At 40.5% G+C, this 25,856-nt stretch overlaps 2 protein-coding genes and 1 pseudogene across 3 annotated transcripts in view; 1 reads left to right on the top strand and 2 right to left on the bottom strand.

Moving 5' to 3' along the window:
• The window catches only part of LOC120426621 (SH3 and multiple ankyrin repeat domains protein 2-like), a 55,871-nt gene that overhangs the window by 17,615 nt on the left and 12,400 nt on the right, over positions 1 to 25,856 (top strand). For both annotated transcript variants that reach the window (XM_039591414.2, XM_039591413.2), the window contains exon 3: positions 25,363 to 25,813. In XM_039591414.2, coding sequence (XP_039447348.1) covers positions 25,363 to 25,813 — 451 coding nt within the window. The remainder of the gene's footprint in view (positions 1 to 25,362; positions 25,814 to 25,856) is intronic.
• On the bottom strand, positions 1,552 to 3,096 carry LOC120426622 (ribosome biogenesis protein NOP53). The gene is made up of 2 exons (XM_039591415.2): positions 2,943 to 3,096; positions 1,552 to 2,884 (listed from the first exon to the last, which is right to left on the bottom strand). Exons 1-2 carry the CDS (start codon positions 2,948 to 2,950, stop codon positions 1,663 to 1,665), a joined length of 1,230 nt encoding a protein of 409 aa, XP_039447349.1. The 5' UTR covers positions 2,951 to 3,096; the 3' UTR covers positions 1,552 to 1,662.
• Positions 23,371 to 24,809, bottom strand: LOC120426624 (40S ribosomal protein S14-like; annotated as a pseudogene).

The following is a 25,856-nucleotide window of genomic DNA, read 5'->3' on the forward strand; positions in this document are numbered from 1 at the left end:
TTTCAATCCCGTGCTTAAGTGGTCATAACTCGAGACAGGGTTGCCAGATCTTCAATGTTGTAGACTCATTGGAAAGGTTTCTTGATTACCTAACCAACGATTGGTCGGATGATGGATCCAGACATCGTTTACATACATTTAATTGAGATCCGGCTTCAAAAATGTATATAAATATCACTTAAGTGGTCATAACTCGAGACAGGGTTGCCAGATCTTCAATGTTGTGGACTCGTTGGAAAGGTCTTTCAATTACCTAACCAACGATGGGTCGGATGATGGATCCGGACATCGTTTACATGCATATAAATGAGATCCGGATATATGTGAAAACACATTTTTATACATAACTTTTGAACTAGTTATCGAAACTTCAAACAATTCAATAGCGATGTATGGGACCATGAACCAAGTCGAATGCAACCGGTTTGATCAAAATCCGTTCAGCCAGTGCTGAGAAAACTCAGTGAGAATTTTGGTCACATACATACATACACACACACATACACACACACATACACACACACACATACACACACACAGACATTTGTTCAGTTTTCGATTCTGAGTCGATATGTATACATGAAGGTGGGTCTTTGAACTTGTAATAAAAAGTTCATATTTAGAGCAGGATTATAGCCTTACCTCAGTGAGGAAGGCAAAATTGTTCTTCAAAAAGAAAATTTTCCTCACTTCACATTTTAAATCAATTTTAGACCCACGTTCAAAATCACTAAGTTTTCGTCAAAACCGAACCTACTCAGAAATAAATAAATGAGGCATCTGCCAGATTTGAGCGAATTTCACTCAAATTTAGTTAAATTCTCTTGAAATTCTCCTGATATAAGTGAGATTTACTCACATCTGCCAGATGCCCCATTTACGCATTTCTAGGTAGGTTCGGATTTAACGAAAACTGAGTGATCTGAAATTAGGGTGTGAATTTTTGACATGTCTGTAAACTTGCCAAACAATCAAAATTCATTTAATAAATAAATTAAATTATTTGCGATAATGGAAAACTATCAAGTAGGTAACTCATTTCAAAATTAACAAGCCTAATTTTGAGAAAATAAACACAAAAAAGTGTATGTACTTTAAAAAATCTGGTTTCATGCTGAAAAAAAACATCTGTCACAGTACAACATTTCCCTGCGAAAAATGTTGGCTTTACATAGGACGATTAGATTTAAAAATCTACTACAGGTCGAATTATTAGAAGAGCTTTTATCGAGAAATTAAAAGTGAGAGTGTGTGCGTGCAACATGGAGTTAAACTTTTCAAAGTGCTATGGTATTCTTCACAGCAACTTCACAGAAAGTTTAACTCCATGTTGCACACACTCTCACTTTTAATTTCTCGATACAGCAGAGAAAACGAAATCCTGTTGTAAACCAATGATATTTTTAAGCTATGCCGGCTTATTTTTGTATGTTTTCTGTTGATTTTTAACGATCTTGTCAAATTTCACTCAACTCAACTGAATTTCGTTTTAAATGGATTTTTTTTCTAAAAATGTTTGATATTTCTTTCGAAATAGAAACAAACATTGGGTTTCTTACTCTATTTTAGTATATTTTATTACTTTATGTTTATCATAATAAATTTTAAAATTACACCCCCACTGACTCGCAATGGTTCCACAAATTCCACCCCTCTCGCTTCTTACGCCGACACTCCCTCCTCCTTGTGACTGTTGAGCGTGTACCGCTTCCACTTCTTCAGCGTGGACCGGTTCGTCCGCAGGATGCCATCGCGGTGCTTCTTCGGTGCAATCAGCCCTCGCTTCTGCAGACTCTTGAACCGGTCCACGACCAGACTCTTGTTCGGCGCCACCGTCCGCAGCTTGTCGGTGAGCTGCGTCGGTTCGACAAAGTCCGGCTCGGGCGCCTCGTACTGCATGTAGGCCACCCGGCCCGGCAGTTGCTTCTTTTCTTCGTCGCGAACGGCGCGGCGACCGCGCTTCACTTCGATGTTCTTTTCGGTTTTCGCCAGCTTGGAGTTCATTTCCGGCAGGCGGTTGATGTCGGCGAGCTTTTTGAGTTCCTCCTTGAGGGCGACGGCGGCGTTCCGTTTGGCGACCTCGCGGAACTTTTTGTTCTGCTGGGCGCGGGTCTTCTTTTTGTTCTGGACGGGGGCGTTGATGGCTTTGTAGTCTTCGGTGTCCTCTTCGGCTTCTTTTTTGGAGGATGCCTTTTTGCTTGGTTTTTCGAACAGTCCCTCGGACATTTCCTCGAAGAGTTGCTTTTCGCGCTGTTCCGGCGTGAGCTTCTTGCCGAACTTGGCCGTCACGACCCGGTCCAGGTGCTGGGCCCGTTTGATGTGCTTCTTCTCGGATTCCACCACTGCCTGCTTGAGCTCGTTGTAGTCGTCAATCGACGGGTTGTAACTGGCTCCCGCCGGGGGCAACTCCACGTTCGAAACGGCATTTGGCCGGGCGCGAATCGGTTTCTTCCCGGAATCTTCATCCGCCCACAAATCCTTCGTGACCACCTTATCCTTCACCACCTTCTTCTTCCTCACACCAACCGAAACCGCCTCCGCCTTGCTCTTCCTCTTGCCAATCGCCAGCAGCTTCTCCTTGTTCGTGATTACGTTCCTCTTCAGGACCGGATCCGCCACCTTGGAGGTGTTCTCCAGCGCGGCACAAAATTTCGGCTTGCCCTCAAACTGCTGCTTCCTCAACTCCCTCCTACTCCGCAGCCCACCCTTCTGTGGCTTCTTCTCCTCCACAAACAGTTCCGCGTCGGACCGGTCCGCCACATTCCCGGCGATCCGTTCGTGCTCGCGCTGCTCCTCCAGAAATCCCTCCACGTCGGAAATGTCCACATTTTTGCGCCACGAAGCTTTGTTTTTCTTGGACGCGTGGCGCACCTTGGAGCCGGCACTGTGAAAAACGCACTCAAATTAGCGACGAAATCATTGATTTTAAGCGAAAAACTTACGTTTTCATGCTGGCAAAACGGAATTTGTGAGGCACCACGTGGAAAAACGGCAGCAGCAACGATACAACACACGAACGCGACTGAACTGAACGTCTGTTTGGGAACGAATGACAGCAAGCAGAGAGAAACGTCAAGAGCTTGTTTTGTACCGCTGTGCGCACACACGGGTGGTTGCGGTGGTTTGTTACCAGCGGTGGTGCTCACTTCACGGCTCACATCTCGCGCACTGTTTGAAATGACCGTTGGGGCGCGCGTTTTCAAGCAAATACTTTAGGGTGAAGACTTCAATCACTGCCATTTTTTTAAAGCCTGTGGACACGTGAGCAATTCTCTACAAAACCGGCCGATTTCGACCATTTTTATTTTTTGTATTTTTTGATTTGGCTCAAACTTTGTGGGGGCCTTCCCTATGACCAAAGAAGCCATTTTGCATCATTAGTTTGTCCATATAAATTTCCATACAAATTTGGCAGCTGTTCATACAAAAATGGTAAGTAAATATTCGAAAATCTGTAACTTTTGAAGGAATTTTTTGATCAATTTGGTGTCTTCGGCAAAGTTGTAGGTATTGTTAAGGACTATTTAGAAAAAAATAGGTACACGGAAAAAAAAATTTCCCGATTTTTTTATTAACTTTTTTTTCACAAAAACTCAATTTCCCAAAATACGTATTTTTTGATTTTCGAGATTTTTTGATATGTTTTAGGGGACAAAAATCCGCAACTTTTGAGCTATAGAAAAACATGGTCAAAAAATCTGCCGCCGAGTTATGATTTTTTGAAAAACTGATGATTTTTGGAAAAAATCGAAATTTCATACATAAAAATTTTTTGACCTAATTTTTTTATGCAAAATTGAATTTGCAATCGAAAATTACTTTACAGATTTTTTGATAAAGGGCCCCGTTTTCAAGATATAGCCACCGAAAGTTTGATTTCAGCGAAATATTTGCAGTTTTTCGATTTTTAAAAATAGTGACCATGATTGACAATTTCTAAAAATATTTTTTTTTGAAAAGTTCAGAAAATTTGCTATAAAATTGTATATGAGACATTGAAGATTGGACCTCTGGTTGCTGAGATACAGCGGCTTAAAGAAAAAGAAACAAGAAAATTGAAATTTTCTAATTGGGTCCTAAAATGAAGCTTAGATTGCTGATATCATTGTTTACAGCGATAAAGCTTATTTTTCTGAGTACAATGACCCTTTGTACGACCACAAAAAGTTTAAAATGGATTTTCAAATCAATTTTGAAAAATTATCATCGCGATCCTTCTTGACAGAAAAGCCCCTACTTGACAGCTCGTTCCAAGGGGACCATAGTTGATCCATCAAAAAAATGTTGTCTTGTAATTTTTTTTTTTGAATTCAAATGAAAAAAAAAGTGATCAGAAATGGTTTTTAATCGTGTTTTTTACTGTTGTACATAAAAATTGACATAGGGCTTTAGTACCCAATTCTCACCCAAACATCCCTCAATTTTCTAATGTCAATATCTCAGCAACTAATGGTCCGATTTTCAATGTTAGTGCATGAAACATTCGTGAAATTTTCCGATCTTTTCGAAAAAAATATTTTGAAAATTTTTAAATCAATACTAGCATTTTAAATGGGCATAATATTCAATGTTTGGCCCTTTTAAAATGTTAGTCTTGATTTAATTTTTTTCAAAATATTTTTCTCGAAAAGATCGAAAATTTTTACGAATGTTTCATGTATTAACATTGAAAATTGAACCATTAATTGCTGAGATATCGTCATTAGAAAATGGTGGGCTGTTTGGGTGAGACTTAGAAAACTTCAATTTTCGTGATTCTTTTTCTTTAAGCCGCTGTATCTCAACAACCAGAGGTCCAATCTTCAGTGTCTCTTATACAATTTTATAGCAAATTTTCTGAACTTTTCAAAAAAAAATATTTTTAGAAGTGGTCAATCATGGTCACTATTTATAAAATACGAAAAACTGCAAATATTTCGCTGAAATCAAACTTTCGGTGGCTATATCTTGAAAACGGGGCCCTTTATCAAAAAATCTGTAAAGTAATTTTCGATTGCAAATTCAATTTTGCATAAAAAAATGAGGTCAAAAAATTTTTATGCATGAAATTTCGATTTTTTCCAAAAATCACCAGTTTTTCAAAAAATCATAACTCGGCGGCAGATTTTTTGACCATGTTTCTCTATAGCTCAAAAGTTGCGGATTTTTTTCCCTTAAAACATATCAAAAAATCTCGAAAATCAAAAAATACGTATTTTGGGAATTTGAGTTTTTGTGAAAAAAAAGTTAATAAAAAAATCGGGAAATTTTTTTTTTCCGTGTACCTATTTTTTTCTAAATAGTCCTTAACAATACCTACAACTTTGCCGAAGACACCAAATCGATCAAAAAATTCCTTCAAAAGTTACAGATTTTCGAATATTTACGTACCATTTTTGTATGAACAGCTGCCAAATTTGTATGGAAATTTATATGGACAAACTAATGATGCAAAATGGCTTCTTTGGTCATAGAGAAGGCCCCCACAAAGTTTGAGCCAAATCAAAAAATACAAATAAAATCCATTTCCGGTTTTGGTAGAGAATTGCTCACGTTTCTTTTATTCGGCAAACAAAATTTGCTTCGTTTACAATATTTTTACAGAATTCATTCCACTAGTTGTTAAGAATAGATACACGTGTTGATATTTTTTGGTACCATTTTCCTCTTCCTTGTAAAGTTATGAAAATAATTATTTATCAATGATAGTCAATCAGAAAGTCAATAATTGCTTCACAAAATTACCTATATTTGATTTAGATCAAAAATTCCTTCAGGGCTTTCAAGAAGGGTACAACCGGCACATGCTGATTCATTTTGGTGTAAAAATTCGTTGAATTGTATTAAATACAGTGGAATTTATGATTGACGGCTTCAACATAAAGGAGATATAGTACAAAACACAAATCTAGATAGTGTGGAATGAAAATTTTCCATTCGTAAATAAATCCTTTATTGGCATCAATTATAATTCATTTCTTGACAACACTTTCCTGAACCTTAACAAATTGAACATTGTAGGTAAACTCACTCAACTTTTTCTCAACGGCTGCCAGCCGCTCGTCAATTTTCTTCATAGAAACCTGCTGGTTCACTGCCGGAAATGTGCTTGCGTTCGAAGTTCTGGGTGGTACAGGATCCTCCGATATTCTTGCAAAAATTTGGGCCGGTTTATTCAAGCGCGTCTTTTCGCTCACGTATTCCTTCACGTGATTTTCGAGATCCCAATTGGATACCAGACTTATTTCGTCTTGATCTTCGTCCAAGTAGAAAAAAACACTTGATTTCACGTTTGTTAATTGCGGAAAATGTTGAATAATGCGTCCTTTAGGGTCCTTTATCGCATCGATCAAAGAATATGTTGGAATATTTGCGTGCAATCGCTGATCGTTCTGTCGAACCACAGTGAGCTTTATGACGTAACTCTTTCTCGACATACTTATTATGCTAACTAGCAAGTTGAACTTTTTGAAATGTACTATGATAGAGTTATCGAACGTCCAGGAGTGCTGTTCGAAACTGAATGATTATGTTGCAAGTTAAAAGCTACACAAAAGCCTCGCTCCTCACCAGCTGTTTTGCTGATGGTGCGTCTAAGTCGATCATATTACATACTCGCGTCTAACTGCTCGAGGTAAATGATGACGCCGCAGGAATCGCGAGATCTTGAGGTACACACATCGACGAGAATTTAAAGATCTTAGAATGCATATCGAGAAATTAAAAAGAGAGATGTGAGCCGGTAACATGGAGTTAAACTTTCGCAACTGTCATGGTAAACTTCACAGAAGCTTGACAGAAAGTTTAACTCCATGTTGCACTTTTAATTTCTCGATAACGATTGCCTCAATAAATAAGCTTCCCATACGATGACTTGAACTTGAAGTACCGTAAACCCGGATGACGTTGATAGGATTTTAATATATTTTTCAAATATTACACAACTCGACATGTGTTAAGTTGATGTCTGTAAACGCCTCAGTTTCGTCAAGCAATGATAGCTTTAGGCTCCCTGAACACGCTCCGATCCACAGAATTGTATTTTAGTGAATTCTCTGCACAATAAATGAAATCGAGAAATTAAAAAGAGAGATGTGAGCCGGTAACATGGAGTGAAACTTTCGCAGCTGTCATGGAAAACTTCACAGCAGCTTGACAGAAAATTTAACTCCATGTTGCACTTTAAATTTCTCGATAGTTAATTTCGGTTATAAGAAGGAATGCAGACAAAAAATGTTTCGCATTCTTCTCGAGTGGAATCGAGAAATTGGGTCCAGAAATTGAGCTCAAATTGTTGATATACAACGATAAAGCTAATTTTTCGGAGTACAATGCCCCTTTGTACGACCGCAAATGATTTAAAATAAATTTTTAATTCAATTTTTTATAATTTAACTTCGAGGCCCTTCTTGACAGAAAGCATCCTACTAGACAGCTCGGCAAGTAGTAGACGAAATACGTATCTGTCATGATATTAAAATATGTCGAGATATTAAAAGTGCAACATGGAGTTCCACTTTCAGTCAAGCTTCTGTGAAGTTTTCCACGACAGCTAGCGGATTTAAAAGGAACAAATCGGCACTTTTGTATCGAGAAATAAAAAAAAGAGATGTGAGCCGGTAACATGGAGTGAAACTTTGCCAGCTGTATGTACAACGATAAAAAAACACACGATTTTTGATCATTTTTTTTCATTTTAAATCAAAAGTAAATAAATTGACAAGACAACGTTTTTTCGATGGATCAACTATGGTCCCCTTGGAACGAGCTGTCAAGTAGGTTGCTTCTGTCAAAAAGGGCCGCGATGTTAATTTTTAAAAATTGAAATAAACGTCTATTTTAAATCCTTTGCGGTTGCGGTATTTTAAAAATACAGCGTCAGTGGATGTTTACATTTACTATGATACACTCTATTGGTACGTTCGTTTGATGGCTAGTTCCACACTGAGTGCCGCACTCAGAGCTGTCAAAGTGTTTCTTTGAAGAAACTCGCGCTAGTTCCGCACGAGTTTCGCCGCCATCTTGGAACTGAAACTCTAGTGCCGCACTCGATATTTTTTCAGTTTCATGCGAGTTCCACGTACACTGACAAGTGACGTTCGATTGAACCAAAACTGGCACCGACTAGTGCGGCACTCAGTGCCGCACCGGCTTTTCAAACGAACGTACCATATGTTTAAAAACTAGCAGTTGCCCATTTACATTGTTTTGCTTGATATTATTTACAAAAAAAATCGTACCTATAGTAGCTTTTCAAAAGGGCGAAACATTGGATGCAAACGAACAATCTATCCCACTTGCTCTAGTGACAGTTAACGTTGTGTAAAAGTGAGATTGGCTGCTTGTTCACAACCAAGGTTTCGTCCAATTGAAAATTTAGTATGCGCTGTAGGCCGGGACCGTGGTGTAGGGGTAAGCGTGGTTGCCTTCCACCAAGTCGGCCTGGGTTCGATCCCGGAAGGTCCCGGAGGCAAATTTTTCTGATCACGCCTTCCGTCGGACGGGGAAGTAAATGTTGGCTCCGGTCTACTCTAGAGGTTAGGTCGTTAGCTCAATCCAGGTGTGGGAGTCGTCTCCCTGGCTACTGCCTAGGTGGGATCGCTGTTAGGCAGTTGGACTCACAACCCAAAGGTTGTCAGTTCGAATCCCGGGTGGATGGAAGCTAAGGTGTAAAAAGAGGTTTGCAAACTTGTTAGTGATGTCTTATTTTGGGTCAATCAAACCATCCACATTAAAGACCCCCGGGTCTTTTGTGGTCTCTATTGCAAGTTTCTGCTCGATTTTTGTCGTTAATCTCAAAAACATTTTTTTTATGATTGAGATTTTAATTATTTCCAAACGCACAATAGGGTATGTAAATTTTTATGTACAACGATTAAAAATACGCTTAAAAACCATTTCTGATCACTTTTTTTATTTTTGTGCATGCATCGATGGATCAACTATGGTCCCCTTGGAAAGAGCTGTCAAGTAGGACCTTTTCTGTCAAGAAGAACCGCGAGGTTAATTTTTCAAAATTGATTTAAAAATCCATTTTAAACTCTTTGTGGTCGTACAAATGGCCATTGAACGCAGAAAAATATGCTTTATCACTGTAAACAATAAAATCAGCAATCTAAGCTTCATTTTAGGACCCAATTTTGTAGCCCCTGTTTCTCTGGCTTTAAAATGTCCCTTATACACGCACGTTCAAAATCACTCAGTTTTCGTCAAAACCGAACTTACTCAGAAATGAGTAAAGGGAGTGAATTTCACTCAGAATTCCACGAAAACTGAGTGATATTCACCCAGATCTGAGTGAATTTCTGAGTTGGTTCGATTTTGACGAAAACTGAGTGATTTTAAACGTGCGTGTATAGTTATCTGCGTGCGAATATATTGCGTGTACGTACACGCAAAAGATTGAGGTTAATTTTTGTACCAGCCAGCAAAACAAATGGTGTGGTAGTGTGTGTGAAATCGGGCTTAGATACCTCTATTATCCGTTTCCCATAAGTTACACGCCGTGCGGCATTTCAGAATGTGCCAATGTTGCCAGCGATTTTCTGCACTTTATGTGCAATATAAATCGTACAAGGCAACAATGCCGAGCGATTTGTACACGCAAAACGGACATTAGGTATAAATTCCTAATTTTTAGTATTTTTTGAACTTATGTTCTAGCTTGTCAAATTATACCTAAAAATTAGTATTTTTTTCTTATTAAAATTTAGGATTTTTTTAGAACACTGAAGGACTTCTTAAAAATTCCTAAATTTTAGTATTTTTTTAAGTTCTAAAATTGCGATTCACGTTTTGACAAGTCAAAACAAAATAATTTCGTGGCTGTGAGTTGGTGTTCCGCAGTGCTGCTGAAAACTTAAGAACTTTGGCAAGGTAAGTTTTGTGCAGGAAGAAAAGTGGTTCTCCGGTTCTGCACGGAGAACGGAACCCGGAGCATCCTTGTTAGAGGAAGTGTGGCTCGCGTGCTTGTGGAGGAGGAGGAGGAGGAGGACGGAACCTTCAACTCCCGGCGGAATTAAAAAAGCCGCCTCTTCCCTCTCGTACTCTGGAGGACGGATCTTGGGACGGATATTTGCGGAAGAGCTGGAAAGGGGAAGTATAAACGGACCCCAACCGTGGGGATTGTGCGACCGTGGCGATTGTGTGAATGAAAAATTGTATCGAGTTTGAGTTTAACGAACCAATTTTTATCTTTTTGTGATTTGGTTGGACGTTGCGGGTGTGTGTATGTATGCGTTTGTGAAAGTGCGTTTGTGAAAGTGTGTGTGTGTGTGTGTGTGTGTGTGTGTGTGTGTGTGTGTGTGTGTGTGTGTGTGTGTGTGTGTGTGTGTGTGTGTGTGTGTGTGTTTTTTTTTTTTTTTTTTTTTTTTTTTTTTTTTTTTTTTTTTTTTTTTTTTTTACAAGGTCGGAATCTGCTACCAGACACCTGAGAATTCATTTCTCAGGTAGTGTGGGGTTGGGAAATCAAAAAAAGATTTCCCGACCCACTAAACCAGTCCTTGAACGCCGTGCCCTTTTCCCCCCGGGACCACCTTTCGGTATAACTTCGGGGGGAGGCGTTGCATTTTCTGCACTAGTCTACTTACAGGATCCATGCCGGGTACTAGAACCATTTCCTGTTCCACATACATATGAGTCCATGCGAGGGTTTAACCGCGCCCAAGAATCGCGTTGCTTTTGATCGGCTAGTCATATGCAGCCCTCTCCTTGGACCATCGAGACGTGTACCGATTTGGTAGAGCCAACCGTCATAACGTGCTCTCCTTCACAGCCACACTCGTGGGTTCTCGACTCCTGTGACCATCGAGACGTGTACCGATTTGGTAGAGCCGACCATCATAACGTGCTCTCCTTCACAGCCACACTCGTGGGTTTTCGACTAGGCTCCTAGTCGTTCCTCCACTGATCGTCTCTCCATTTCCGCTGGAGAGCCGAAGTGATCTGCGTCACCGCTCCGACGACCGCATTCCACTTGGCGATGTCGCTGCACATTCTTCGCACCACATTATCCGGGCTGGTGTCTGCTCCGATAATGGCCAGCATTTCGCTTCGCGCAGCCTCGAAGCGAGGGCAGCCGAACACCACGTGCTCCGGTGTTTCCTCGCAATCGACGCAGTCCGGACAGAGCGGAGACTCTGCATGTCCGAACCTGTGCAGGTACTTCCTGAAGCAGCCATGGCCCGACAGGAACTGTGTGAGGTGGAAGGTGACCTCTCCGTGCCTTCTGTTCACCCACGCGGATACAGACGGGATCAGCCGATGCGTCCATCTGCCTTTCTCCGTAGTGTCCCACTCGCGTTGCCACCTTGTCAGCGATTCGGCTCTCGCGGCTTCCCGGATACCTCTCGTGCCTCTTCGGGTGTAGCACACGGTGTCCTCTTCTAGTGTGATTCCGATGGGGATCATTCCGGCTATGACACCAACTGCTTCCGACGAGATGGTCCTGTACGCGCTTGCAACCCGCATGGCCATCAGTCTCTGCGTTCTGTCGAGCAGCGCCCGATTTCGCTTCGTCCCCAGCGCCGTCCACCATACCGGTCCGCCGTACCTAAGTATGGACGTCGCGACACTTGCCAAGAGGCGGCGCCTACTGCTCCTGGGTCCAGCGTTGTTCGGCATCATCCTCGACAGTGCCATGATTGCCTTCGCCGCCTTCTCGCAGGCGTAATCGACGTGGCTGTTGAAGTTCAGCCGGTCATCCACCATCACCCCGAGGTACTTGAGCGCTCTCTTCGAGTGCACTACGTGTTCCCCAACGTGTATCTGGGCCTGCTGCACCTTTTTGTGGTTACTAACCAGTATCATCTCCGTCTTGTGGTGAGCGATCCGCAGCTTCACCTCGAGCATCCAGTTCTCGATCATGGCGATTGCCTCCATAGCCAGTACTTCGACCTCCTCGACATTTTCGCCGGTTACCGTCAGCACTATGTCGTCTGCAAAGCCAACAATCTTTACGCCGTTGGGTAGCCCCAGTGTCAACACTCCGTCATACATTCCGTTCCACAGTGCTGAACCCAGGATGGATCCCTGCGGAACTCCCGCGGTAACAACAACGGTTTTTTGTCCATCGGCAGTGTCGTAGACCAGCACGCGGTTCTCGAAGTAGCTCTTCAAGATCATGCACAAATAGTCAGGCACCTTCATTTTGTGCAGCGCTGCTGCTATGGCCGCCCAGCTCGCACTGTTGAACGCGTTCTTGACGTCAATCGTGACTATTGCGCAGCAGCGGTTCCCCCTGCGTTTTTTCCTCCGCGCTTCGTCGGCTTTCTCGACCACTTTCCGGATGGCGTCCACCGTGGATCTCCCTTTACGGAAGCCGAACTGCCTCGCTGCTAAGCCATGCTCGCTCTCCGTGTACTTGGTCAGCCGGTTAAGGATGATCCGTTCCAGAAGCTTTCCGAGGGTGTCCAGCAAACATATAGGCCTGTACGATGATGGGTCCCCCGGTGGTTTGCCTGGCTTTGGCAGCAACACGAGCTTTTGAACCTTCCACGGGTCGGGGAAGTGTCCTTCGTCCAGGCATTTCTGCAGGACTGTTCGAAACCTATCCGGGAATGCTTGAACCGCCGATTTCAGGGCGAAATTCGGGATTCCATCCGGGCCGGGAGCTTTCTTTACCTTCAATCTCTTCGCTACTGCCACAAGTTCTTCGTTGGTGATCAGATGACCTTCGGCGTTGCTACCCCCTTCGTCGTTGTACGGTGTAGGAGGCCATGTCGTTGGGTCATGTCTTGGGAAGAGCCCTTCCACAATGACCTTCAGCTTGTCGGGACACGTTTCAGCCACCATCGATGGGCCTCTGATCTTCGCCATCGCGACACGATATGCGCTCCCCCAAGGGTTTGCATCAGCGTCTTGGCATAACTCCTTGAAGCAGTTTGTCTTGCTGCATTTGATCGCTTTCTTGAGCGCGGCCTTTGCAGACCGGTACTCCTCTCTGCGCTCCTCTCTAGTTGCTTCGGATCTTGCTCTCTGGACTCGTCTTCTGGCGCTGAGGCAACTTGCCCGAAGGGTACCGAGTTCATCATTCCACCAGTAAGCTGGACGACGACAGTTCCTTGGCTCCAGTCTCCGCGGCATCGTTGTGTCGCATGCTGTCACCAGTTGTGCTGTTAGCACGTCGGCACTCAAGTCTTGGGGACCATCACACCAATGGAGCGCTTCCACGAAGAGACCCTCGTCGAAGTACTGCAGCTTCCATTTCCTTCCGTAGGACCGGCTGCTCCTATCTGGTACAGGGGCTCGTCTCCCGATGCTGTACCGGATCGCTTGGTGATCGCTATGGGTATAGTCCTCGCTCACCCTCCAGTTCATGTCGGCCGCCAGTCGCGGGCTACAGAACGTAACGTCGATAATGGACTCACGACCGTCTTTGCGGAAGGTACTGCTGGTTCCGCGATTCGCCAGCCTAACGTCTAGCTTTGCCAGAGCTTCCATTAGGCTATGCCCCCTAGCATTGGTGCATCTGCTACCCCACTCGACCGCCCACGCGTTGAAGTCACCTCCGATAACGATCGGGCTTCGTCCGATCAGTTCATCGGTCAGACTATCCAGCATCTGCTGAAACTGCTCCAAGGTCCATCTTGGGGGAGCATAGCAGCTACAGAAGAAGGTTCCGTTTACTCTGGCGATCACGAATCCTTCAAACGCCCTCGAGACCACTTCCTGTATGGGGTACCGCCCCATCACGTGTATCGCCGCCATTCTTGCTGTATCCGCGGCCCAGTTTCCGTTGTCGTGTGGAACTCGGTACGGTTCTGCAATAATTGCCACGTCACACCCCGTCTCCGCGGTCGACTGCCACAGCAGTTGCTGTGCAGTGTCGCAGTGATTGAGGTTCACCTGGGACACCTCCGTTACTTTTTGCCCGAGGCCAGCTTCTTGTACACCGGGCAATTAAAGCCACCCGTCGCATGGCTATTGCCATCGCCTTCTTTACAGAGCACGCACTTCGGCTTATTTTTGCAGTCTCGTGCCATGTGGCCTTCTCTACCACATCTTCTGCAACTGTTGGTTCGATCGGGACCGTCGCAATTTCTCGCCTGGTGACCGAAACCCATACAGCGGAAACACCTCGATATCTGCTGGGTCACTCGAGGAACAGGCCTCAGTGGGCACACCGACCACCCTACTTTGACCTTGCCGGCTTCCAGCAGCTTAGACGCCGAAGGCGTCGATAGTCGGACCGACGCAATTTGCGTGCCGCCGTAGGCTTTCCTCAACCGGATTGCCATCGGTGTCGTACGGTCATCCAGAAGAACGATCAGCGCATCTTCTAGCTCTTCCTCCGTCGTGATCTCGTCCAGGTTCCTGCACTCAATCGTTGTCTCCGGCGATAGCGCCCTTACCTTCGACTCGTAGCCTACGGCTTTCTCGACGAGGGACTTAAAAGCTGAGCTCTTGACCGCGGGGTCATTCTTCAGCTCAAAAAGCATCGCTCCGGTCTGTGTGCGCCTGGTTTTAACCACGTTCTCGCCAAGCTCCTTGAGTTCCGGATCGGTTCGTACTTTCCGGAGGAGGTCTGCGTACGAAACACCTTCCTTCACCTCGACCACCAAAGCCTCGCCTTTGTTACGCTCCCTGCGAAACTTGGGTTTTTGGGTGTCCTCGTTCTGCTTCCCTTTTTTCTTCCGCTTCTTTTTCTTGACCTTCTCCCATTCCTCCTTCCCTGGGTCTGGTTCTGGCTCCTTCGCTGGGTCCGGACTGTCTCCATTCCCCTGCTTCTGCTTCTTTGCGTCCTCCTCCTCTCCAGGCGTTTCCCTGTCCCTTTTAGAGCCTGGGCCGGGCGGCGTTTTCGGTTCTTTCTCCCGTAGCGCTTCCTCCTCCAGTTTTGCGTTCAGCGTTTCTTCGGCTCTTTCAGCTCTGAGCTTCAGTGAATTCCGCGTCACCACCAGCGAGCTGTTTTCGCGCTCTGCGGCATTCATGGCTGCCTTGACTCCATTCACCATCTGCTTGATTCTGGTGTGGACGTTGTTTTTGTCCTTGTGTGTGTGTGTGTGTGTGTGTGTGTGTGTGTGTGTGTGTGTGTGTGTGTGTGTGTGTGTGTGCTCGTGTGTGTATGAGAGACTGAAAGTGAGTGGGTGGGGGTAGACGAAGAGAAAGAGAGAAAGAAAGAGAAAGTGGGAGAGAGAAGAGGAGAGGGAGAGAAAAAGTGGGAGAGAAGAGGGAGTGAAAGAGAGCGAAAATGGGAAAGGGAGAGAGAAAGTAGAAAAGGGAGAGAAAGGGGGAGTTTGTGAGAGGAGGCTGGAGGGGAAGAGCGAAAGAAAATGTGGGAGAGAGATAGGGTGAGGGTAGAGGAAGAGAGAGATAGGAAGTATGAGAGAGAGAAAGTGGGAGTGAGAGGGGCAAAGATGAAGAAAGAGAGAGATAAGAGATATAGTTGGAGAGAGAGTAGGAGATGGAGAGATAGTAGGAGAGGGAGAGATAGTAGGAGAGGGAGAGATAGTAGGAGAGGGAGAGAGATAGTAGGAGAGGGAGAGAGAGTAGGAGAGGTAGAGAGAAAGTGGGAAAGAGAGAGGTGAGAAAATATGGGAAAGAAAGAAAGGGAGAGAGGGTAGGAGAGAAAGAGAAAAAGTTGAATTGAGAGGAAGGGAAGAGCGAGGTAGCAGGGAACAGGAAGAGCGAGAAAATAGAAAGAGAGGGGAGAGAGAGAAAATTTAAAAAATCTCTTATTCCAAACATTATAAAAATCCTAAAAATCTTATATTCTACAATTCCAAGTATTTAAAGATTAAAATGTTGAAGTTGTAAAAAAATTAAAATATTTATATAATAAAAGATATTTAAAATAAATAAATATTGAAAAATTAAAGAACTAACATATTATATAATATAATACAAAATAAGAATGTTAAAATATTCCAATCATTAAATATTTATTTTAGGTAAGTACATTTATGCAAAAGTTGTGTTTTATGTAAATAAAAATATTAATATCATTTAAAATTTCTTCTGCCTGCATAGCTCTTGGAAAATACCTAATTTAAAAATTAAAATATTGAAATATCAAAATATTAAAATATTAAAATACTAAAATATTAAAATATTAAAATATTAAAATATTAAAATATTAAAATATTAAAATATTAAAATATTAAAATATTAAAATATTAAAATATTAAAATATTAAAATATTAAAATATTAAAATATTAAAATATTAAAATATTAAAATATTAAAATATTAAAATATTAAAATATTAAAATATTAAAATATTAAAATATTAAAATATTAAAATATTAAAATATTAAAATATTAAAATATTAAAATATTAAAATATTAAAATATTAAAATATTAAAATATTAAAATATTAAAATATTAAAATATTAAAATATTAAAATATTAGAATATTAAAATGTTAAAATATTAAAATATTAAAATATTAAAATATTAAAATATTAGAATATTAAAATATTAGAATATTAAAATATTAAAATATTAAAATATAAAATATTAAAATATTAAAATATTAAAATATTAAAATATTAAAATATTAAAATATTAAAATATTAAAATATTAAAATATTAAAATATTAAAATATTAAAATATTTAAATATTAAACTATTGAAATATTAAAATACTAAAATATTTAACTATTAAAAAATTAAAACATAAAAAACCAAAATATATATAAAAAAGATAAATTTAATATTAAAAATATAGATACATTGAAAAAATAAAATATAATTTAAATTTTAATATTTATTTTTAGGTGAGAACATTTATGAAATAGTTGTGTTTGATATAAATAAAAATATTAATATCATATAAACCATTGTTTTCTTCTGCCTGCATATCTCTTGGATAATACCTAATTTGATCTTTGATTATTCTTAAGTATAAGTAATTTTCGATCCCTCACTTTTCTAGAAAATACCTCAAATTTAGGTATTTATACCTAGAAATAAGGAATAATCATGGTCCGCCATCTTGGATTATACCTAAATATCAGTAATTTTGGATCCCTCACTTTTCCAGAAAATACCTCAAATTTAGGTATTTATACCTAGAAATAAGGAATAATCATGGTCCGCCATCTTGGATTATACCTAAATATTAGTAATTTTGGATCCCTCACTTTTTCTGAAAATACCTCAAATTTAGGTATTTATTCCTAAAAATTAGGAATAATAATGGTCCGCCATCTTGGATTATACCTGAATATCAGTAATTTTGGATCCCTCACTTTTCCAGAAAATACCTCAAATTTAGGTATTTATACCTAGAAATAAGGAATAATCATGGTCCGCCATCTTGGATTATACCTAAATATCAGTAATTTTGGATCCCTCACTTTTCCAGAAAATACCTAAAATTAAGGTATTTTGGTTCTACAATTATACCTAAAATATAGGAATTCTCGTACTAAAACGCTATTAGTAATTTTATTACTAATAGCCGATTAGTAATAAAATACCTTATTGCAGTCAGGTTCGATTATACCTAAAAATTAGGAATTTATACCTAATGTCCGTTTTGCGTGTAGGAGAAGAACAACAAAAAACAAAACGCGCAGTATGGGATTTGACAGCGCGCATTTGCCGAAAGTGCGGCGCGCCATTCGAGGCTGGATTGCGTGTCTTTCTGGGCAAAAGGGGTCAAAACTGTTTTAAAATAAAAGATACGAAAAAGAACTGAATTACATTTATTTATTTTCATATTTGTTCATTCATTGCTTTTCAAATGCTTCTTGGACCTACATGTAAGCGCACCTAATTTTTTCTCAATTGCCGAAAATCGTTTATCGATTTCCTCCGCAGTCATCTGATTAACCGATGGCGTTGTGTTTAATTTCTCAGTCTTAACCGGTACTGGATTCTCGGTAATCCTTACGAAAATTTGAGCTTTTTTATTTAAACTTACCATTAAGCTCGCGTATTCTTCCAGGATATCTCGAAAATGAACCTTTGAAAACAGATTTATTTCATCTTGATCATCGTCCAAGTAGTAAAATCTAGTTGATGTCACTGTGTTTAGTTGCGGAACATAATTACTAATTAAATGCCACTGGTTTATACTAACCAAACTTGAAATAGAAATTTTTGTGTGCAACCGCTGATCATTCTGCCGAATCACAGTGAGCTTTATAAATTGTTTCTTTTCCTCCATGACTGTTACGCTATTTGCAAGTGTAAACTTAAATGAACTCTGTTCTGGAATATTGTTATTTTTTAAAGCAAAAGCGCATTTTTTATTTGTTCTACCAATTACCATTCTGTCTTAAACATACTCTTCATTTTTTATATCTACCTATTCTAGAAAATGAAATTATTAACACCATACTTACTGGTTTGACACTTTTAAATTTGTCCCTTGATTTGGCAAAGTTTTTTTTGTTTATCAATCGACAATTGTGTACTAAAGCCCTATGTCAATTTTTATGTACTAGGGTAAAAAACACGATTAAAAACCATTTCTGATCACTTTTTTTCATTTTAATGCATTTTTTTTTTTTTGACAAGACAACATTTTTTCGATGGAACAACTATGGTCCCCTTGGAACGAGCTGTCAAGTAGGAGCTTTTCTGTCAAGAAGGACCGCGAGGATAATTTTTCAAAATTGATTTAAAAATCAATTTTAAACTCTTTGTGGTCGTACAAAGGGTCATTGTACTCAGAAAAATAAGCTTTATCGCTGTAAACAATAATATCAGCAATCTAAGCTTCATTTTAGGACCCAATTGTCAACTACTAAAACTTTTTACGTGGCGCTCACGCACACTACCAAAACAAAATCGAGGTGTCAAAAAAGAACACAAAGATGAACAAATTAAAAGCCATTTTTTCAATTTCTACGAAATTTCATGTCAAAATTGAAGGAAAATTGAAAGTTGAGCTATGCCAATAGGATAAAGTTACTTTTTTCTATTTTATTAGGAATATTATATATGCTCAGCCAGCAGCTCTTGGTGATTCTGCTGAGAACATAGTAAACGAACAAGTACTGTACACTCAACCCCCCGTGGTTGGTCACTTTTCCGTTTGACACTTTTTTAGTTTGTACCCCGTTGGTTGGTCAAAGTCGAACTAAAAAGTGACGAACTGTCACTTTTTACACGGCGCTCACGCACACTATCAAAACAAACGTAAAAAAGGGGTGTCAAACTAAAAAGTGACCCCGTTCGTTTGACAACAGTTGGTGTCAAACCTTCGGGGTTTTTAGTGTATTCATATCTTTTATACAATGCTATTCTGAACCTTATCAACTTGATCATTGCACGTGAGCTTACCCATTTTTTTTCAGTTGAGATCTAAAATGAAGCTTAAATCGCTGACACTATATTTCACATCGATAAAGCTTATTTTTATCAACACGATGACTCTAAGTACGACCACAAAGGGTTAAAATGGTTTTTTAAATCAATTTTGAAAAATCAACTTCGTTGTTCTTTTTGACAGAAAGTATCTTGCTTGACAGTTCATTCCAAGGGGACCATAGTTGATCATTGGTAAAATGTTGTCTTGTCAATTGAAATTTCTTGCATTGAAATAAAAAAAGGGATCAGACACGAGATCAGACATGGTTTTTGGCGGGGTTTTTAAACGTTCTACATAAAAATTAACATAGGGCTTTTTCCCATATTTTATGAAATCGTCGAACCATTTCTGCCATTGCCAGATTTATCTGGCAACACTGATGGTAGGTAGTTTGTAATTGGTAGTTGGCATTAGACGGTGTATAACAGGTAGACAGATTAATCTGTGTAGAACTTATTTTTGCAGCTACTTTAACTGATTAACTCAGCGTAACCCTTTGTCGAACCAATCTTCGGTCCTAACCTGGTCACAGCACCTAAAAGGACCTAATAAAAATAAGTTATGAATAAAAAAAAAAACCCTTTGTCGAGCGGTCGAAATGTTGATTCCTTGGGACGGCGCCATTTATTCGGAAGCAACAAGAAATAAAGGAGTAGTACCGTCATCAGGGGTGACATTGGGTCTGGGGGGTGAGATTGGGTCATACAAAAATGCTGAAATTTGTATGACCCAATCTCACCCCCCAGACCCAATGTCACCCCTGATGACGGTACTCAAAGTCACGGTGGTTATAGAAAATGGCAATCGTGCGCATTTACTACAGTTTGAAAAGCTGTCATTCGTGAGTTTTTGGACCATAGTTTCAAAAACTGAGCCCAGTTTCCCAGAAGTAAAACAATGAGATGAAAAGTACCTCTACTGGATTGATGACGATGGTGAGCTGATTTTAATGAAAGAAACCCAGTTGGCCTCGCAGTTGGCTTATTTATTTCTATATTTATCTAAACCAGGGGTGACCAAAGTATGGCCCGCGGGCCAAACGTGGCCCGCGAGGTGATATTTTGTGGCCCGCGGACCCATTTTGAATGATCATGTAAAATGGCCCGTTGACCACTTGTAAAATGATTTTATACTTTTTCAAAATTAAGGTTTATTTTAAACTTTTATATGCCAATCTTTTTTATTTTTTGTTAATAAAAAAAACTATAATTTATTAATATTTTGATCCCCACTTTAGGATACAAATAATTTGTTCAAAATATTTCATAATTAAAACAATTTCATACGTTTCAATGTGAGTGAAACTAGTAAATATCGTCAAAACTTCCATCAAACATTTTTAGAAATATTAAAAAAAACGTTAAAGTTTGACTTAGGTAGAATTCTGTTTTAGTTGCAAAAATATAAGTTTTCTTTATTAATTGGATACTAAAGCCCTATGTAAATTTTTATGTACAACGGTAAAAAACACGATTAAAAACCATTTCTGATCACTTTTTTCATTTTAATGCAAAAAAAAATATTGACAAGTGTTGGATCCGGCCGCGACCCGTCTTAACGCGGTCCACACCACAAGGACCAGACGATAACGGACAGAAACAAACAAAATAAAACAAGGTTCTTTACTAGAACTAACAAACGAACGACCACATTTCGACGGTAACATTTCAAAAGGCATCATGTACATTTTGACACTTTCTGGGTTATTGTATATTCTGAAAGTACTCCTAATAAGCTACCTCTCCACCAAAAATGAGCAAAAGTTACTTCAGTAAAGTCTGTTTAATCATGATTTTAAATAAAGTAACATAAACAAAATCTCTGCCATCAGCAGTCCCTGTTTTTATAACCCTGTCAACCTGTCAAACAAAAGACTACATGAACCTCGTGGCGGAAAAAAAGCAACATGAACAAAGCGCCATGTACATTTGGGGAAGAAAAACGAATCATAACAAAGCGTCCCCCTCAATGACAGGAGAGTGATATAAACGTTGGTGATTTCACTAGAAGTTATGTTTGTTTTTCTCAAATAAAATTACGGAAATAATGTTTTATTGAATTTGGATGATCAAGTCTCAATAAAAGCAACGTTTTTCATCGTTTGTTATCATTAGGACATCTTATTTTGCTTTTATATTAAAATTAGAATTGAAAATAGATGCTCAACATTCAAATGCGTTTTTCTCAAAACGCATGGTTTGTACATGATGCTTTTTGAAATGTTGGCGTCGATTTATTCACGAACATCGAAAGAATCAACAAAACATAACAACACTTTAAAATGACTGATCACATCTATGCGCTGTCACGGCATCAACCAGTGACAGCTATGCTGCAACTGGAGAGCCCAGCGGCGCGCAGAGTGCACGAATAGACTCGGCTTTTTGGTGTACACTCTCGCAGTGTTGCCGTCCACAACAACAAGACAACATTATTTCGATGGATCAACTATGGTCGCCTTGGAACGAGCTGTCAAGTAGGAACTTTTCTGTCAAGAAGGACCGCGAGGTTAATTTTTCCAAATTGATTTAAAAATCCATTTTAAACTCTTTGTAGTCATACAAAGGGTCATTGTACTCAGAAAAATAAGCTTTATCGCTGTAAACAATAATATCAGCAATCTAAGCTTCATTTTAGGACCCAATTTGCAAGTCCCTTTTATGAACTGACCCTCAAACTTACATTGCACTTCCTTCGGGTTTCGAACTCGTTACCAGCCATACCAGATATACAGATAAATCTGTATTTGACAGATTTTTCGATCCCAAAAATCCCAAAAATCTGTATATACAGATTTTTAAAAAATATGTTATTCAAATATTTCAACAATTCAGCAAAATTATGTTTTAATACAAATAAAAAGCTTAAATCTGCTGTTGAAAATTTGAAAATTTCTTCTATGGTTTCGATATTGACATGATACAGATAAAATACAGATTTATTTTTAAGAAAATACAGATTTCCCGTAAAATATTCTGGCAACGTTGCTCGTTACAGTTAGATAACGAATCTGATTGACTACCAACTGATTCAGGCAGACAAAATGTGGAAATCGGAAGATCAAATCTGTTGCAAATATTTTACAAAGCTTTCGTCGATCAACCCACCCCTCCACCATTATTAAAAAAATGACTTGGATTGGATGAAATAAACACATGTTTTTTCACCAAAAAGTTTTTTTTGTTCAATCTTTTTTTTGAAAATAATGATTGCAGTTTAAATATACGGAAGCTTAAAACATTTTCTAACATTTTTTTTTTCATTGAAATGTTGAAATTCTAGCCACACTTAACTTATAGATAAAATTACGCCTTTAGATGAATTGTTCAACATGTAATGTCACAATTTTTGAAATAATAAAAACAAAACTTTATTTTTTTTTTCTTTGAAAACACAAGTACATTCAGCTAAATTTTTTTTTTCAAATACCTAAAACAATAAAATCAACAATACCGATAGAAAACCGTTATTTTGTGGTTTCTATTTTGAATTGATTTTTTTTTGTAAATAACAGAAATACAATCTTTTAAATTAAAATAACTTAATTTAATTTTAACCTTTTTTTGTAAATTTGGCCCGGCCTCCAAAGACTTTGAGCACCCCTGTTAAACCAACAAGTATCACCAAAGGGAGCGTTCTTTTATTACGTAACGCGAAAAATCGAACTTTTAGACCCCCTCCCCCCCCCCTCGTAACAAAATTTCCATACAAATTTTAAAAATTTTGTATGGAGCGTAACACGGCCTCCGACCCCCCCTCCCCCCCTACTGCGTTACGTAATAAAAGAACGCTCCCAAAGATGCCCCATTTCGTTCGCTTCGTGCGCCTTCACTACGACCAACCTTAGATTATTAATTACCTAGATGTCTCACTTCGGGATTTTTCCATACATCCAGTTGGCGACACCCCTATTAGCGCTCCGAGCGCCACCACAGTCAAGTTACAGGTACTAAATTGGTAAACAAGATCGTAGTACTCATGACACTTTAATGTTTCAAATTGGTTTTTCTTCTTGACAACAAAGTGTCACCAAATATTTAGTTCCGAATTTCTTCAATTGTTACATTTTTGAATGTGGAATGGAAATTCGTACAGTGCCACAAAAAGGACCGACCTACCTTACGGCGGATCTAATCGGACGGGATTGACGTCACGTCCTCGATTCGGCCAATTTCCATCGACGAACAGGCCATGGCACGGAGTGCCATTTCCTCCTTAGGCAAATTAATGCGCAGCGCGGTGATCCCCAGAAAATAAAACTTCTCGGCGGCATCCTGAGCACCGTAGGGCTGCTCGTCGTGATTGACCTTGACTTAAATGCCGCCGTAGATCGGTTTTCTTGCCAGACAGATCTGTAACGTTGACAAAGGTGTCGTTGAAGCTGGCGTAGATGTGGGCCAGTCCGGAAACGATCCAGCCCTCGCGATCCTTCTGTCCGAGTGACACCTGGACCTCCTCCTTAAAGGTTTTTTTCTCTTGTGGGGAGCCATGCGCGTGTTTATTGGGCTAGCACGGCCGCCCGGGTGGTCATCCTTAGCCTCAAAGTGACCTGGAGTTCAAAAATAACCCCGAGCCGTGAGAGGAGGAGATGAGCAAACAGCATAAGCATAAGTCAATGAATTTGTCAATGTATTGTGAAAATTAAGGATTATTTAGCCTGCAAACAATCTCCTAGCTTTGCCTTCGAGTTTAACCATTTATTTGAAATTGTTTACAAAAAATGTCTTCCTATTGCACTATTTCTTGCCATCTCAGCGACAGTTGGCACCTCGGTTGACACTGCCGTTTGAGAAGCGAGTTGTGGATGGCTTCGTGGGTCGCTGCGACATGTGCTGCGATTCTTGGGCAACTGGTTCTTGTTGCAGGCTTTGCCACAGTTGATTCCACCAGAAGTGGTTCCCTCGGAGCTTTTGCTGTTGGAATTCTGCAGCACCCAGATCAGTCATGGCCACTGGATCGTCTTAAGTTGCGATGGTCGAAGTTGAACTGGAGAATTCGGCTTCTTGTACGCGATCGAACATCAAGTTGGACGGAACACAACCCGCGGGGTCTGTGGAAGTTGGACCTTTGTGATGACAATTTGTATAAAGCTTGTACATTACCTCACCTGCATTTGCTGACAAAATTTAACTACAAACATCAAGATTTAATTTTCTTCCATTTCGTTTGCTTCATTTCCATCCAATACTCCATCGATTCTGCTTTCATCGCCGACCGCTTCACTGAGGTTGTTTGGAGTATCGATGCTACTGCTGATGGCGAGATCGACAGATCCAAATTTTGGTTAACTTCCGGACATAAGATTTGCTCAATCGACAATCCACGGAGTTGGCGATTCTACGACAGGTGAAAACGGCTCGAGAATTGACAGATACAATGTCAACAAAATTAGTGGTTCTTAGGTTGCTATGATATCGAACTAAACCCACTCAACACTGAACTAAAATTCGAGGGAGCAACTTTTTCAAACATTCCCGAAGGGGAAATTAGTACCTGTGAATTGCCACCAGGTGTAAACGTGGCGTGGCGGTAGTGTCGCCAGCCCCAACAGGGGAGTGGCATATCTATATATTATTAGTCTATGGACCAACTGAATTTGACAGGTTTATTCGCAAAGTCACTCACACAGTCATTTGACTTTCACTAGAAACATATCCGATCGTTTGACATTCTACCGTAATTCGGCTCACCTTCCTCATGACTGCAGTCAAATGATTGCTGTCAGCACACAGGCGCTGTGATCGAATCGTAATCGATGATTATCTTTGACTGAAAGCACTTACAAGCAATTTTAATCAAATTAAAAAATGCTCAAATTTCTGAACTACGGAAATTAAAAAAAGCAGGAATAAATGTGGTGCATTTTAAGGTTTTGTTTTGAACTTTGTTGATTTTCTGTTTTAATTTTGATAAAATTAAAATAGAAAATCAACAACGTTCAAAACAAAACCTTAAAATGCACCAATAATTGAATCGTAAATTCACACTGAACACGTGCCACCAATTAAAGATGTCTCTCCAACAAGTAAATTAACACGTGGGCGTCGTCGTCGTCGCGCAATCAATTAACGTTACATCCAACAACTGACCATCTTTCTCCCCGCTCCGTATTCTCATTCCAGACAAAAGTCTCGGCGACACGAGCGACATCATCAGCGACTCTTCCGGCGTCGGAACCAACTCGGATTCGGCGGCCTGCTCGATTGGCCACCCGAGCACCACCGTCGTCTGCATGGAGGGCTACGAGGCGGGCCTTTCCGGCCACATCCAGATCCAGCCCGGGGACGTGATCGAGGTGGTCGGCTCGACGGATTGCGGCCTGCTGGAGGGCTTTGTCCGTGGGACCAACAAGACCGGGTTCTTCCCGGCGCACTGCGTCCAGGAGGTCCAGTTCCGGCAGAAGAGCATCGTCAACGTGTCGACGTCGGCGCCAATGCACCATCATTACGTGATTAACATGGGCGGTGGCGGCGGCAGCGGAGAGGGCTCGGAACAGGGTCAAGGACAGGGCCATGGACAGCAGCAGCAGCAGGGGCAGTACAACAGTCAGACGGCGCCGCGGACGAAAAAGGCGTAAGATATTCCCAAATCTTCAAGAAAAGAACGCAACATTAAA

Source organism: Culex pipiens, chromosome 2 (genome assembly GCF_016801865.2).
Source record: "Culex pipiens pallens isolate TS chromosome 2, TS_CPP_V2, whole genome shotgun sequence".
NCBI lineage: Eukaryota > Metazoa > Arthropoda > Insecta > Diptera > Culicidae > Culex > Culex pipiens.